Source organism: Micromys minutus (assembly GCF_963924665.1).
Source record: "Micromys minutus genome assembly, chromosome: 1".
NCBI lineage: Eukaryota > Metazoa > Chordata > Mammalia > Rodentia > Muridae > Micromys > Micromys minutus.
The window spans coordinates 128,567,166-128,582,216 of NC_137969.1; the positions used below are offsets into that span (position 1 = coordinate 128,567,166).

Sequence of the window (15,051 nt, forward strand, 5' to 3'; positions counted from 1 at the left end):
ACTCATCAAGAGACTGAAACTACACAAAGAAGCAAAATGAAGCATAACCCAAGCACAGACAGCTTCATTGCGCCCTCCTCACTATTATGGTGTATGTCTCACACAGGAGTCTTACACTTATGTGCACACATTTACATATCCATACTTTCTTGTGTGTCATAAAAAATGTAAGGACGGATGTACACTCACCTTAGTATGAACACCCACCAGATTTCAAACCTGCACTAAATCCCTTCCAGCCCTAGAAAAAGCAAACCACAGAGAATTCTCTCTCGATGGCACTGTCTCAAGAGAACGGTGGGAGCTGAAGCCAAAGAGAGAAAGCTGAGGGCTAACTCTGCACTGAGTTAAAAATTCAGCAACTAACTTATTTTGAGAGAAAAAGTTCTCCAGTAACTAAGGAAGTTGAAACTCACTGTCCCTGTTGTTCCTCCTCCTCTCCTCCTCACTAACCGACAACCGCTCGTGCTCCGTCGCCTGCTCCTACCTCTTTACCACCCACACTCAGGGGGCACAATACTCACTTGATCACAGTGCCACACTGGACTCGCACAACTTCTTTCTGCCACGTTTTTGCCACATACACATTTTTGATGACTAACTCTTGGACAAGGCTGACAGTTTCCTAGAATTACAGTCACAAATTGGTACACAAATATCAAAAGCAACAAAAGCAGCTCTGCCTGTATTTGAATTCGGAGTTTCTCGTGAATGATCCTTACCTGCATGGCAAGGATTCTCACACTTATGATGCCCACAAAGCAGCTTCCGCCCACATGGCAGCTGACAGGACCACTGCTTGGCACTGCACCTACGTGGGATAGGTTTTGCTTTCTTACAATAACAAGTAGTTGTGACCATCTTTGGACAAGGAGGGCAGGGACCTAGAATGTAACACAGTGGTGGGGGAATGGCGTGGTTAAAAGTCAGCAAAGCAAACTTCTATGTTTTACATTTTCTTCTCTACCATTCTCTTCAGTGCTACTTTAAAGGGTAATCCTTTCTTATATTTTCTCACAGCAAACTTCAATTCAACTTGAATAATTTTGTTTGCCTCAGCATTAACAAGCAAGAGCCACCCAGAAACAACTGCACATATAATAAACTCACCTGGATGGCAGAGCAGTAAACATTTATGACCACAAGGAGGTTTGAATTCTCTCTCACATACTTGACCACATGAATGAGGAACAAGCCACGGATCTAAAGGTGGATCCTCTACTTTTCCACAGTAGCAATAATATCTACTCGGTGTTTCTGATTTTTTGTATTCAAATCTACATTTTGGACTACAAAAAAAGAAAATATTAATTCCATTATTAAAAGCAACATGAGACAACAGGACAAGATTATACTTTAAATTTTCATTAAGTTAAAAAAATAAATTCTTACTAAAGTCTCTGCACAATACAGTATAGCTTCCTGAACTATGGAACAATTTTATACTCACACACTCTTAACACAAGCGCCACAGGCCCGTGAAGTGAGGCTAAGCATACCCCTTTTTTCTTATTTATACTTTTGCAAATTGACACTATCACATATAGTTAGTTGCTATGGATTAACACAGACATAAAAAGTACAATCACAAAGACAGAGCAGCATTAGTTTTCTACTAGCCAAGATTCTTAACCAAAATTTCTACAAGCTGCATGTCTGATGCTTGATGAGGCCATCCTCTGCTACATATACTGCTTGAGCCACGGGTCCCTCCATGTGTACCCTTTGGTTGGTGGTTAGTCTCTGGGAGCTCTGTTGGATCTGGTTGGTTGATGATGTTCTTCCTGTGGGGTTGAAAACCCCTTAGGCTCCTTTAGTCCTTTTCCTAATTCCTCCATTGAATCATTCTTAGTCCTCCGACTCTGTATTTGTCATGCTCTGGCAAAGCCTCTCAGGAGACAGCAATATCAGGCTCCTGTCAGCACGTACTTCTTGGCATCCACATATTTTCCAGGTTTGGTGACTGTATATGGGCTGGATTCCCAGGTGGGGCAGTCTCTGGATGGCCTTTCCTTCAGTTTCTGCTCCAGACTTTGTCTCTCTATTTTCTCTTGTGGAAAAAAAAATTCCCCCTTTTAAGAAGGACTGAAGCATCTACTCCTTGGTCTTCCAACTTCTTAACCTTCATGTGGCCTGTGGATTATATCTTGGGTATTTTGAACTTTTGGGCTAATATCCATTTATCAGCGAGCGCATACACTCCTACATATACCAAGGACACAGGCTCCACTCTGTTCATAGCAGCCTTAGTTATAATAGCCAGGAGCTGGAAAGAACCCAGATGTCCTTCAATGAAGGAATGGATACAGAAAATGTGGTGCACTTACACAATGGAGTACTACTCCGCTATTAGAAACAATGACTTCATGAAATTCTTAGGTAAATGGATGAAACTAGAAAATATCACCCTGAGTGAGGTAACCCAGTCACAGGAAAACACAAGCTACATTTCTGTAGTATTTACTCAGATTTATATAAGACTTGGTTTTAAAAGTTTTGTTATAGAGTGGGTCTATAAGCAAAAATATATTACGAAAAGAAAAGAAAAAGCAATCAGGTTATATACAGGCTACATATAGCAAAATCCTAAAATTGAGAGGAAAAAATTTAATGTAAACAAAAACCTTTTCCTTTTTAAAAAAATATTTATTTTCTACATTATGAACATTTTGCCTACATGCATGCCTGGTGTCTATAGAGACCCAAAGTTCTCATATCTCCTAGAACTGGAGGTCCAAACAGTTGTGAGCCACACTATGGGTGCTGGGAACTGAACTGAGTCCTCCGAGAGAGCAGTAAGTAACTCATCAACACTACCATCTCTCCAGCTCTGAGAGCTTCCTAGTGTTCAATCTCTAACACAAAGCATGCATATTTCAAGGAATGTTAAGGAAACATTAAATATTATTTTATATTCCCTGCTAGAGCAGAATGAGTTATACATTACAACATCAAAGTAAATTTGGGTGTTAGGAGTGACAGCCTTCAAGTCCATCAAAAATTTACTTGAAAAACAACATAGGCCACCACTAAAAGATGTTCTAAGCCTTGTCTCTTCCCAAACAACTGAGCACAGACAATATCCTGTACCAGGCTATTTACAGATCACCATTTAAATTTGTTCTGCACAAAAATCAATGCACTTTCATTGTCATGAGAACATGCTGTGCTTCCAAATAAATAGCACACAAATGTTCAGAATAATCAAAGTATGCTTGTTGTCATAATTAAATTTCAATAACAAGGTATAGAGATGCTCTGCAAGAGCATCTGAATTCAGTTCCCAATATCACATGGCTCACAATAACCTGTAACTCTAGGTCCAACGGTCCCAATGCCTCTGCCCTCTGTTGAGGCACCAGCACTCATGTGCATATACCCATATAGACAAACAACATTCAAAAATGTACAAGTCCACACTTAAATATAATACATTTTTAAGGTAAAAATTGAAAACTAATGCCATACCTCATGTTTATAAATAGCTGACATTTTATTTAAAGTATTACGTTGCTCTCTACTAAGGAAAAATGACTTTGTTACAGCTACAGTGAAATAAGATGTGTGCAGATAACAGGCAGCTGACATGTGCTGCACTCTAGGCTGCACTGACTGACTCAGACCGACTTGGGGAGGGTTTATGTGCAGAAACGCGTTTTTCCTTAGATGATGGAGCTGGGCAATAAGCACTCAGGGTCTATAAGTTACTCAGAAGCACACAGTGCAAGTTCATTCCCAGGAAATAACTGCTGTAGTACAATTTTTATCTGGTTCTGGTTACATCTTGCCAGACAAGAAGTAAACAAAGTAAGTTCCTCACTTAAATTATATTCAGGTCGCTGGGTAAAGGTTAAGAAGAAAGGAAAACTACACAGGGGATTACATTTTCATTCTTTCAGGTCTGGGAGAAAAGCAGCAGTTCATTATTCCGTAACTGACACTGAGTTCCTCTAGAAAAGTCCCTACTTAAAATGGAAGTGAATGAAGCAAAAGTGAGAACAGGTACATGTAAAGCTCTGGTCTCTAAAACAAACAGCTCAAAATATCAGCTTTATTCTGTACCCACTCAGCACTAAAATCCCTATACCATAAGTAACAAGCAAGCACAGACTTTAAACTCTTTCAAAGCAGCATGTGTTTAAAGAGAAAGCAGTCCACTACCTGAACTCAACTGGTGAATACAAAGGGTCTCATTTAAAAGAATAAATCCTGGGTTTCAAATTCCAGCTCTGCCTCTAACACTGACAGGAACTCACCACGCTCTCAGCTAACTTCAGCATCCTCAGGGGAAATGGACACAACCTCTCAAGACTGCCAAGAATTACTCTTTAGAAAGAAATGTCCATGTTTAAGATGTTTTTTTAATTACATCACAATTTTACAAATATGTCAGTATTTATGATAATTATGGAAGATGTAATTAAAAAACAGATTTTATTAAACCTAAAGTTATACAAATTGGGTGCTCTTAGAAAAAAAACACTGCCTTTTAAGTTTAAAAAAAACACTTACAAATATTAAGCATATGATGTCCCCTAGCTATTGTTTGATTACATTAACAATGAATCTATCACTCTTGACTAGCTGAGACAAACAATTTAACTTTTCAACTTTATCTCAAAACATAACAGAAGACAAAGTTCTAATAATCAGCAATAATAAATACAGCTGGTAAAATCAACATTAATAAATTCATGATAACACATAATACATAAATGTAATTTTGAGACTAAAGATACAACTGGAAACCATATAATTAGATGAGTAATATCACACTAGTGTGTAGTAGCAGGGATTCAAAGAAAGAGTAACAAATCTGAGTGATTCTCATTCTGCCTCAAAGACAAGTCCTTTGGAAGCATAGCTGAAGCTTTTTTCCACGGAAAAACATAAGCTGATGATCTATTAGTTATTGACAGATACTAGTACTTACATAAAAACTGAAAGGAGGAAACATTACCAAGGTCTCCATTTTCATTAACTAGACTAAAAGTACTGAAAAGGAAAACAGACTGAAGCTTCCAACAATACAACTTCTGATATATAAGATTCCACATTTATTTATTTATTCTACAACTTAAAACCCAATGAACAAGAAAAAAAATTACCATGGCCAGGGATAATCTTTTTTTCCAAAATCATCATCTGTCACAGAAGACACAAGAAACTGGCTGTCTTTAGCCCACTTCTGAATACAGGGCATATGGAATATACAGAAACATCCTGAACAGCTCCAAACCTAAGACAAAGGTGTCAAAATTGATTATATATGATTTTAGTTAGTTATACAATAATTTAAAATGATTATCACATGCTGAACTATTTTTTAAAAGTTACCTAAAGACTAAAAATCAAAACAAACTCCTACTATCATAGAAAAGATGATCTTTACAAACATATTTCGGGGTATAAGATTTGAAATAAAAATATTAATCCTTCATTTTCAATTAACAAGAAAAACTATCGCTAACAATCTCTAGTTTTATATATACACATATGTTTGTATGTGTGTGTGTATCCTTGTTATATAAAACTTATAAGTCTATGTTAACACTTAACACAAAATTTAAAAAACTGAACAAAAAGTGAAAATGTATATAATATGAAAGCCTATGGCTCAGCAGTTACAGGCACTTCCCATGCAAGAAGAGTCCAGCTCACTGAAGAGACCAGCTCACTGAAGAGACCAGCTCACTAAGTTGCCCTCTGACTTCTCAGATCTACTGTGGCACATAGTACAAATTTTTAAGATTTAAGAAGTAATACTGAAGTAAAATTTAAACCTACCAACATCTTGATGTAAGGAAAACTCAGCTCTGGTCTCATGACACTATTAAAAAGAGTATGACATGTACTATAAAGTAGACAGCAGCATTAGGTAAGGAGAAGCAGCTAATCCCTTAGTTCTGATTCTCCAAAGGCCTTCCTGAAATAACCTAGGGAAGTGACAAAGCAAGGAAGAAGAAATGCCAAATAACGGTATATTGGAGAACTCGTTACTATTAAGGCCACAGCAGGTCCACACTGCCAAAAGTCCTTTAAAAATGAACAACTGTAAATGCACTGCTCTAACTTCAACAAACACCTAAGGAGCAGGCGACATGAAGGCCTCAGTGCAGCACTGTCCCTGAACAGTGGCTGAGTTGGTTCCCTAGGTGGACAAACAACCTTGAAAAGACGGGGGACAGGGAAGCAACCTACAAAGACCAAGCTTTCCTGTAGATATACCACTCACCCCTGCAGCTGAAATCCCAAGAAGCCAAGATGTGACCCTGAGTGTGCTGACACCTGCCTCGCTGCACTGTCCTGGCCAGCCACAGTATATAAAATTCTGCTTCGGTCTACTCAAGCAACACATCTCATTTTTCTCTGCGCAATGCTGCCCTACCAGGGAAGGACTAATGTGAGATCGTAAAGTTGATCTGTCCTGCCCAGTTGTCACTTCTCCTTGACTGCTTCCTTGGTGCCCTTTTAAATGTATGATAGCTTCACAAACAAGCAAACAGTCTTTTAACAGTATCCCAAGGGCCCCGGACACTTCTCACGATGTTAGAAGAAGCTAATAAAACTTAAGTGTCACTGCCACGTTCTAGTTCCTTGAAGCCTATCTTTATTTCAGCACATTACCTTTATTTCAAACCCACTGAAAAGATGCAGCTCAGTGGTAGGCCATTTGCCTAGCATTAGGCTCTGGCTAGATCACAGCAACACAGTTGTTGTAGAAATTTGCAAGATTCTTAAAAAAATTCCTAGAGATAATTTATTAAATTTTTTCAGATTAACAAGACGAAGGTTAATTCACATCCAATATTGTCAAATAAAGAAATTTTAGACCAATGTAAGTGAAAAAGCCGTAAGTGGCTAGTATTGGAGATGTGGGATGTTACTGGGGTCTATCATACCAGATATTGTAACAAAGACTTACTGCCTGGTTTCTCTTCACCGAAGCAATACAGATTAGGCACGTCATAGCCCCTGCTTGGAAAGCCTCATTCAGATACTGCTTTGTTCGCTCTAATTCATGTACATCTCCATCTTAAAAATTTAAAAATAAAAAACATAACAGTAAACAACACATCTTTACCAACAATCACGTTACATGACCGATGCTACACGATTTTTACTGCAGAAAATGTAACTAAACACCTCAAAGCTTAACAAAAGAAAACAAATGTTCCATGAGCTGACAAGGGGTTGCCACGTCTGTGAAATAACAGCATTTCAGCTCTCTCACTGGCTTGCCTTCTGCTCACAGTCCTTATCAAATTTGGTGGAGGCAGAACCACTGACAAGACCAATATGGCAAGTAATAAAATATAAAGAAACTGAAGAGTGACGGAAACAAAAGGTGAGCCAGTGAAGGGAAGGCCAGCACATAACACTCATAATAATCTTGTGGAAGAAACAGGCTGAGGTCAGTAGCTCACGGCAGCCATGTTTCTGTGTTTTCCACTCCTGCTGTAAACAGTAGTATGAGCTTTGTTAGGGAAAACAATTAGATAACTGTATGTCCTTTAAGCAAGTATTAAGTATGTATTTCCAAGCAGGAAATCATTACGCCAGTGTTATGCACGAGACACCTGAGACAGAACACTTCAGTGACCCCAGGTTGACTACCAAGTGAGCCCTCAAGCCCTATCCTGTGCTTCACCTGGGGTCATAGAGAAAAAGGTCAAAGAAAGAAAGGTTAATAAGACAGTGACAGAACAGCACTCTAAAGTACTAATGACACTAGAAGGACTGTAAGTCAAGTCACATTCATGTAAGAAAAATAAGTTTACATGCCTTCAGTAAAACTAAAATGATTCAACACAAACCTACTGAATTTCCAAGAAAAGTAGTAAATAAGACTCTTAGTTCATTTTCTAAAATCATCTAACTAAACACAAAACTTTACAAACATCTGCCCTACCATACCATAAATATAAACATCATTTACAGTGTCAATGAACAAATGTAAATCACTCTAAACTTACAAAATTCCTAAAGACAAATGTTTTATTTTAAATTGGCATTTAACTTTCTAAAATACTCTTTAAACAGAATAATTATATTCAGTATGGTTATATTGCTTACAGTACAACTGGCTTTAAAAAAATCTGTAACATTTTAAATGTTTCATCAGCTTATTCATACAATTTAACAGCTAAGTCATACAATTTAAATTTTAAAACATGTTGGTATAGTCTTACAAACTAAAGTCTAAGTTCATCTCTACAAAACCCAGGTGACATTTCTTTGAAAGTTGCATTATACTTTGGCTACAGCAATAATGTGCACTATCCAGCATGTCACAGCAGACATAGCAAGTCACTGTAAGTCACATATTCTAAAATGACCACTGCGGCAAGTAAGGAAACATGAGTTTGAGGAGGTCAAGACCGGAATGAGCAGAAATTACCAAACGAAGGCAGTTAGAGCAAACCAAACAACTAGAACTGTGGGAAGGTATCTAATGCATCTCAGTTTTTCTTCTGTCAAATGCTAACAGTAGCCGTGTGTAGGCAATGTAGGCCTGCAATAGGTAAAGCTAGTCTAGAGGGAACTTAGGGGGTACTGAAGAAATCAGGCAGAGGGAGACTGAATAAGGAGGTAAACATGGAGTAAACAGCAAGTTCTAGGCCAGACACAGATGCATGATGAGAGCCTGTTTCAAAAATAAGTATTTTTAAATTTTCCAAGTAAAATGTAGGAGGTTTTGGTGAAATTAGACTGTGGTCTTGTTCATGCCATGTATGCACCACTCTGACCATAAGTTTCTGGGCTGGAAGACTGGAGGGCTACTAGGATAAGAAGACAAGGAAAGTCATCTCTTCTAACGTGAGGTGCCTGTGAGTGAAGACGACATTCTCCTTAGAGTAAAGCCACACAAGAAGAGAGAGGAGAATCACAGAAATTCAGAGCCCGAGACCAGAAAAGTGGGAGCAGTTCTTGGGAATGTACGACCATTGTGAGATTCACCCACCGTGAGATGGACACTATTTCATTACTCTGGCATTTATTAAAACACGTAACTGTTCCAGATTCTTTAATTTATTATATGCACAGTACAGAATAAGAAGAAATAAGAATCAAAGTATTAATGTATTTGATCCAAAAATTAGTGTGAGAAGAAAACTACGCAAAAAAAAAAAAAAAAAATTCATAAAGCATAGTAGTATTTTCTACTTTCTATGCTAAAAGACAGCAGCCTTCCCTACCTCGAAAGGTTGAAGTGAGCTCATCTTAGTCATGAAACTGAAGATTACTAGTTAGGAAGTCATCCAGAACAGTAAATTCTCTAACCTTAAAGTTGCTTTCATCAGCTTTTATTTTGTTAGGCTTGGCATTTTAGCTGAACTTCCCTAATTCCTCAAGAGATGTGGCAAATTTCTTAGAAAATGCCTATTAACCTTTACAATTTCATCAGTGCATGCAGGTATCTCAGAAAGCAACAAAAGTAAGATGGATTGGAGTGGGGATGGGGGCACTCGACGTGAGTCAGCCTGGAGACTTACTAACTCTAAAATCCTTAAATGACCTTCATTCTACCTAACACACAAACTGCTGTGCCTGACCCTGCTGAACTAGCAGTCCTGTTCTCAGTAAAGCACTATGTCACAACTAAGGAACAAATCAGTGGCAAGTATAAGAGAGTTGGTGTGGAATTGTGCTAGAAGATCTGTACCTAAAGGAAAACAAGATTTAGTTGGTTATTTAGTTGGTTTGTTGGTTGGTTGGTTGGTTGGTTGGTTGGTTGGTTGGTTGGTTGGAAGTAGAACTCCTTTTAAAAGACAGGGAAAGAAGGAAAATCAGTTATGATGGAAAACCTCTAGTATTCAGGCATATAAAGTGTGTTAGACGTTTTGTAGAAAGCACACACTATCAGACACATGTTGGACGTTTTGGAGAAAGCACACACTATCTGACATGGAGTACTACACCATTCCAGCCCCTCGCAGCATTTACCACCAGACACATTTCACAGAAGAGAGAACATGAGCCAATGTGAATGTTAAACACTAATCAGACAATGCCAAATTCCAAGTCTTAATTTGGCTTGTGAGATGTCCTTTTAACCAGCCTCCTGATTTTCCCTCCCAGACACATCCAAGAGCGGCCATCTCATATACTTCAGAATCACACTGCTTTTACACAGAAAACCCAACAAGCCCAATAAAGGTTCAAAAGCTGAGCAAATCACCTTTAGGCCAACTCTGCCAATTTCTAATTGTGTGATTTTAGGAGAACTTTCTCTCCTAAGAAGAGCTAACTCCTAGAAATGTTCTGTTTTTTTCTAGCTCTAACAAGATTTTAAAGAAAAGAAGTAGACGAAACTATAAGCATATATTAACTGACCTAAGACTATATAAACAGCATAAAACATATCCATACAAGTACAAAGAAATGTCAATGTTCCTGATGACGTGAGTATAAGACTTAGAAACTATAAGAATGTAGATATTGATCTTTGAAACTGCTTTAATTACTTGCTACTAATAAGCACCCATAGCAGTATCCCTATGGCCCTCTCTCTAATTAAATAAAAAGAGGATATACTTTAAACACAACCTAAACATATGTAACAGATAATGAATATACATGTCAGACCTTTAAAGATTTAATTTTTTAAAAACAGTATGAAAATCAAATGTAAGATATGACACTACAATAATAAAGTCAAGAAACAAAATGGAATTTAAGGCAATTTTAATGTGATAAAAAGGAGAAGAAAATGAAGCCTACCCTGAAGGGGTCCCTGAAAGCCCTGTCGCCCAACAGAATTTCAGCCAGTAACCATCTACCCTACCTGTTTCTCTGGGACTTAGCGTTGTAAAGGACAATTTCCATTTATCTACTTTATACAAAGATTAGTATTAACAACATAAAATAAATACCAAAATGTTCTTGGCTTCACAAGATGACCACACTAAAAATGATCCTGTATAGCATTTGAAATTATAACTAAACAATATCAGAAATACCCTTCTACTTATATATAAGTATACTATTATAGTGAAAATGTCCAAATCAGTGAGATAATACCTGTGTGAGTAGTGTATGTTACGAAAGTATTAGCGACAATTTTCCCCTGTTTTCCTTCAAAGTCTTCATCCCCTTCTTCTTCAGAGGAAGAGCTGCAGTGTTCCTCCATGAGCTTTCTGGCTGCAGCTTGATTGGCTTTCTTGATCTCCTCAAACTTCCTCTGAGACATTAATTCTGCTGAGACAAACAAAAAAAACAAAGTTTCATTTCTGCAAATCAGTGTCCTCACACACCATGACATGGTGTAGAATGACACCTCTCTTTTTTTCAGGGGGGGGGGTCAGTGAGACACTGGTTTATTTGACTACTATATCAATTTAAGCATACATTTGAAAGTCGCCCTTAGAACATCCATCTTCCTACACTTTGTGAGGAGGGGAAATTGAACTCCTTACCACAGAACCAAAGAAACAGCACAGGAAACACTAACAACACTAGAAGTACCGCAAACACACTAATGGCACAGTCTAAGATGGAGTAATGGTGCTAAGCACTCCATGGTCAGTCTCAAACATACCAACAAAAAATAAACAGCAATGAGATGTTAAAACACATTGTACACGCCAGGCATGGGGCACAGGCTTCTAATCCCAGCATTCTGGAGGCAGAGGGGGGTGGACCTCTGAGGCCAGCATGGTCTATAAAGACACTTGCAGGACAGCCAAAGCTACATAATAGAGACTAAAAAAAATTAATACAAACCAGATATGGTAACACACATTTTTTTTTCTAGCTCTTAAGAGACAGAAATAGGTGGTTCTGAGTTCAAGGCTAGCCAGAGTTAGCCACATAGTAAGAGAGTATTACTATGTCTCAAAAATAAATAATAAACATTGTTAAAATACACTATACAGTATGACTTTTATGAAATGGGGGCGCACTCAGGAGAAGCATACCAGAATGACAGGAGGTAGTACTTCTTCAAAGCAATCTCAGAAAGCCATCCAGCCCACCAGAGCCTTTACAAAGACAATACCCATGGTTTATCTACTGTATTTATTGGCTGCTTCTTAGGAAGCTCAAAATCTTCCAGCTTTCAAGGTGAAGTTGACATTTTTGTGGTCACACAAAATGTTAACACACACACACACACACAAAAAAAAAACATGCTTCTAATAATTTCACTCCAAAAATATTGTAAAATGGGATTGAATTGTTCTTCTACTGTTACCCAGAAGAAGGATGTTAAATAACATTTGGATTAGATCTCATTTCTAGAGCACTCTGTACTTCACTGTTACTTCATTTCACAATAATGTAAAACAGAACCAGATAACTTCCCAGCACGAGAGACTCACAGCTTCTCGAGGAGTAAGGATCCTGGCAGTTGTGCCCCAGCTAACAAGTGTAATAGACACAGTGGTGTCTTAAGAAAAGACTCACAAGCTTGCTGGATTGTATGCATTTGTGCTCATATTAAGAAATTTTTAAACTTACTATTCTAAATCATTAATTTAAAAAGTACTTCAAGTGTAAGACTAGTAAGACTAGCAAATAAATCTCTCTTTTGGTGGTACATCTGTACTTAAGGATATTTTACCCTTTATTTCCCTCTTATGGAAGAAAATATTTCCCTCTTCTTATAGCAACTAATTTGATTGGTGACTGTCAACCAAAACAGACTGTTTCAGGTAAAAATGGAAGGAAATGTATATGATGCTTACTTTAGAAATCTTAGAAAAACACAGAAAAAGGGAGAGCAGTAACTGTCGTGAGATAACTTAAAATTACAAGGATGTCACTAGGTCTGGGAAGGAGCCCTGTCGGGGGTGGGATGTTTTTTTGGTTTTGTTTTTTGTTTTTAAGCTGAATTGGGAAGATAGGACAGAAACACTTATAGACTCTGGTAAATAAATATATGTACCTAGCAACATTTGGAGGAATGTCACAGAGACAAAGTGACCAGACAGTCTTCTTACCTTATTCCTTCAACACAAATGTCAAATACTCATATAGAGAAAGATTGCTTGCCTGCTACCCACAAAATCCAAGCAAGCTTACCAACTAAATAACACACTTCGCCTATATGATAAACTGACCAAAATCAACGCAAAATAACTTTTAAGTTGCCCTGGGAAAACCCATGCAGAGGCTCAATTTTGCTCCTAGCAGGAAGGGAGAAATGATGCAATTATATTATAATCTCAGATATAAAAATTTTTAAATGTCTTCTTTTTAAAAAAAATCCATTCCAAACACAAAATGCTTTCGAAAACCATTCTCTTTTATCTAGGCACAGTTAAATACTCTCAACATCGCACCAAAACAAGATCTTGGACCAGGGCTATTGGCAAATCCATGGCAGCAACACCTGATATATCATGGAAAGACATGGAATTTATTATGAACAGGGATCGGTCAAATGCAACCAAAGCCCTTACAGAGTCTGAGACAGTCCAAAAAGTCAGGTAGCCTGGTAAAGATGGTTATCAAAAACAGTCTTGAGAGTAGAGTTAACTGATGAAGAATGGGGTTCTGAGACCTTAGCCTAGCTTGCTGTTACCAAACACAAAGACGCGAAAGCACAAGGTCTTATTTCACAACAGATGTTAAACATTGTAGATTTTAAAAGAGAACAAACTCCTGGCCATCCGTTTCCTGAGTTAACCAAATCAGCTGCACACAATTCAGGAAGGTGAGTAACAAAGGCAGTACCAATTAAAATGAGGAATGAAGGAGATGAGATGGAAGGAAACCTGCCTGAGTCTGAGAAAGGTCCCTGACACAAGATTCCCTGAGCAGTTAGAAAGTGAGTGAGAGACTTCCAGGGCCCTGGCAGCCAGCCATTAAGTAGGGAGTGACTGGGGAGTGCTGAGACTGGAGACACTAGCCATCCTCACCTGAGCCATCCTCACTGCTGACGCCGGGGGGCTGCAGGGCTTCGCCTCCAGCGGAGCGCTGCCTGCGACCCGCAGCAGCCAGAGTTGCTGCTCCCCGCGGGCCGGGTCCCACCGCGCCCCCAGAGCCTTTGGCTCGCCCTCCTCCTGCGCCACCAAGAGGGACTCCATTTCCCGAGAGGGTCACAGCGCTGGCACGTCCTCGGGCTCGGCCTCGGCCAGCGGCCACCTGGCGCCAGGAAGCGTCCATCCCTGCAGCGGAGGGATAAAGGAGGAGCGTGAGCGGGCGTCCGAGGCTGTGGGTGGCTGCTGAGGGACCGCGAAGTTGGGGCTGGGTGCGGATGGACCCCGCGACCCGGAGGCCGGGTCTGAGGAGGTCGCGGCCCTGTGTCTCCCGAGGGTGAGTCCCCGCCAAACCCAGGCTCGAGCGACGGGCGAGGAGGGAAAAGGACGTGGGGCAGAAATGAACCACGGAGCCACGAGGAGCCCACCCGGGACGGCAAAAGCCCAGCCACGGGAAACCCTCCTCAGCCTCGGGAGAAGTGCGGCGAGCACAAGAACGCTGACTGACCGTGCGGCCGCCGCCAGGAACCAACTGCTGAAGTGGACAGCACCGAAAGCTACGTCTCCTTACCGACGGCGCCCACCGCCGGCGACTACAACTCCCAGAAGCCGCCGCCCGCGGACTGCAGAATGCGTGGCAGCAGGGCTGCTTTCTTATCCGGAAGAGGCGAAGGAATTCTCCGTGCGCATGCGCTTACGGGACTGTTCGCGCCCTTAAGGAACTATATTTCCCAGAGTGCTCTGAGGCTTGTGAAAAGTGGACACCTTCATTGGTGGGCGTGTCCGGGAGCAGGCTCTTAGCCCATCCATTAGCGACTGCTCCCCGGAAATACGCCAAGTGACTGGTTTTAGTTACAGAGGGCAAAATTGACATAAAGTTATTTTCGCCATAGTCTTGCTACTTGCAGGTAGCGGACAGATCCTCGTCCAGGAAGTTCTTAGAAAACAGACGACGCTATGAAGATGAAGATCAGGAAAGGCGCGGGAGCATTGTAGGAACAGTGGCTTGAGTGGAAAAGCTCTCAGAACTCCAATGAAATCCAACCCCTAGTATTACTAGTATACTTGTCTTAAAGCTTTCCCTAGGAGACTGCTTATTTTCCCTTCAAGACTGCTCTCTCAAGGA

At 39.8% G+C, this 15,051-nt stretch overlaps 1 protein-coding gene across 2 annotated transcripts in view; it reads right to left on the reverse strand.

The window, feature by feature from the left end:
- The window catches only part of NFXL1 (nuclear transcription factor, X-box binding like 1), a gene marked incomplete at its 5' end in the record, with an annotated part of 44,227 nt that extends 30,115 nt beyond the window's left edge, over positions 1 to 14,112 (reverse strand). For both annotated transcript variants that reach the window (XM_080910592.1, XM_080910593.1), the window contains 7 exons: positions 525 to 625; positions 723 to 884; positions 1,111 to 1,289; positions 5,109 to 5,239; positions 6,926 to 7,035; positions 11,026 to 11,199; positions 13,866 to 14,112. In XM_080910592.1, coding sequence (XP_080766718.1) covers positions 525 to 625; positions 723 to 884; positions 1,111 to 1,289; positions 5,109 to 5,239; positions 6,926 to 7,035; positions 11,026 to 11,199; positions 13,866 to 14,112 — 1,104 coding nt within the window. The remainder of the gene's footprint in view (positions 1 to 524; positions 626 to 722; positions 885 to 1,110; positions 1,290 to 5,108; positions 5,240 to 6,925; positions 7,036 to 11,025; positions 11,200 to 13,865) is intronic.
- Positions 14,113 to 15,051: the final 939 nt, after the last annotated feature.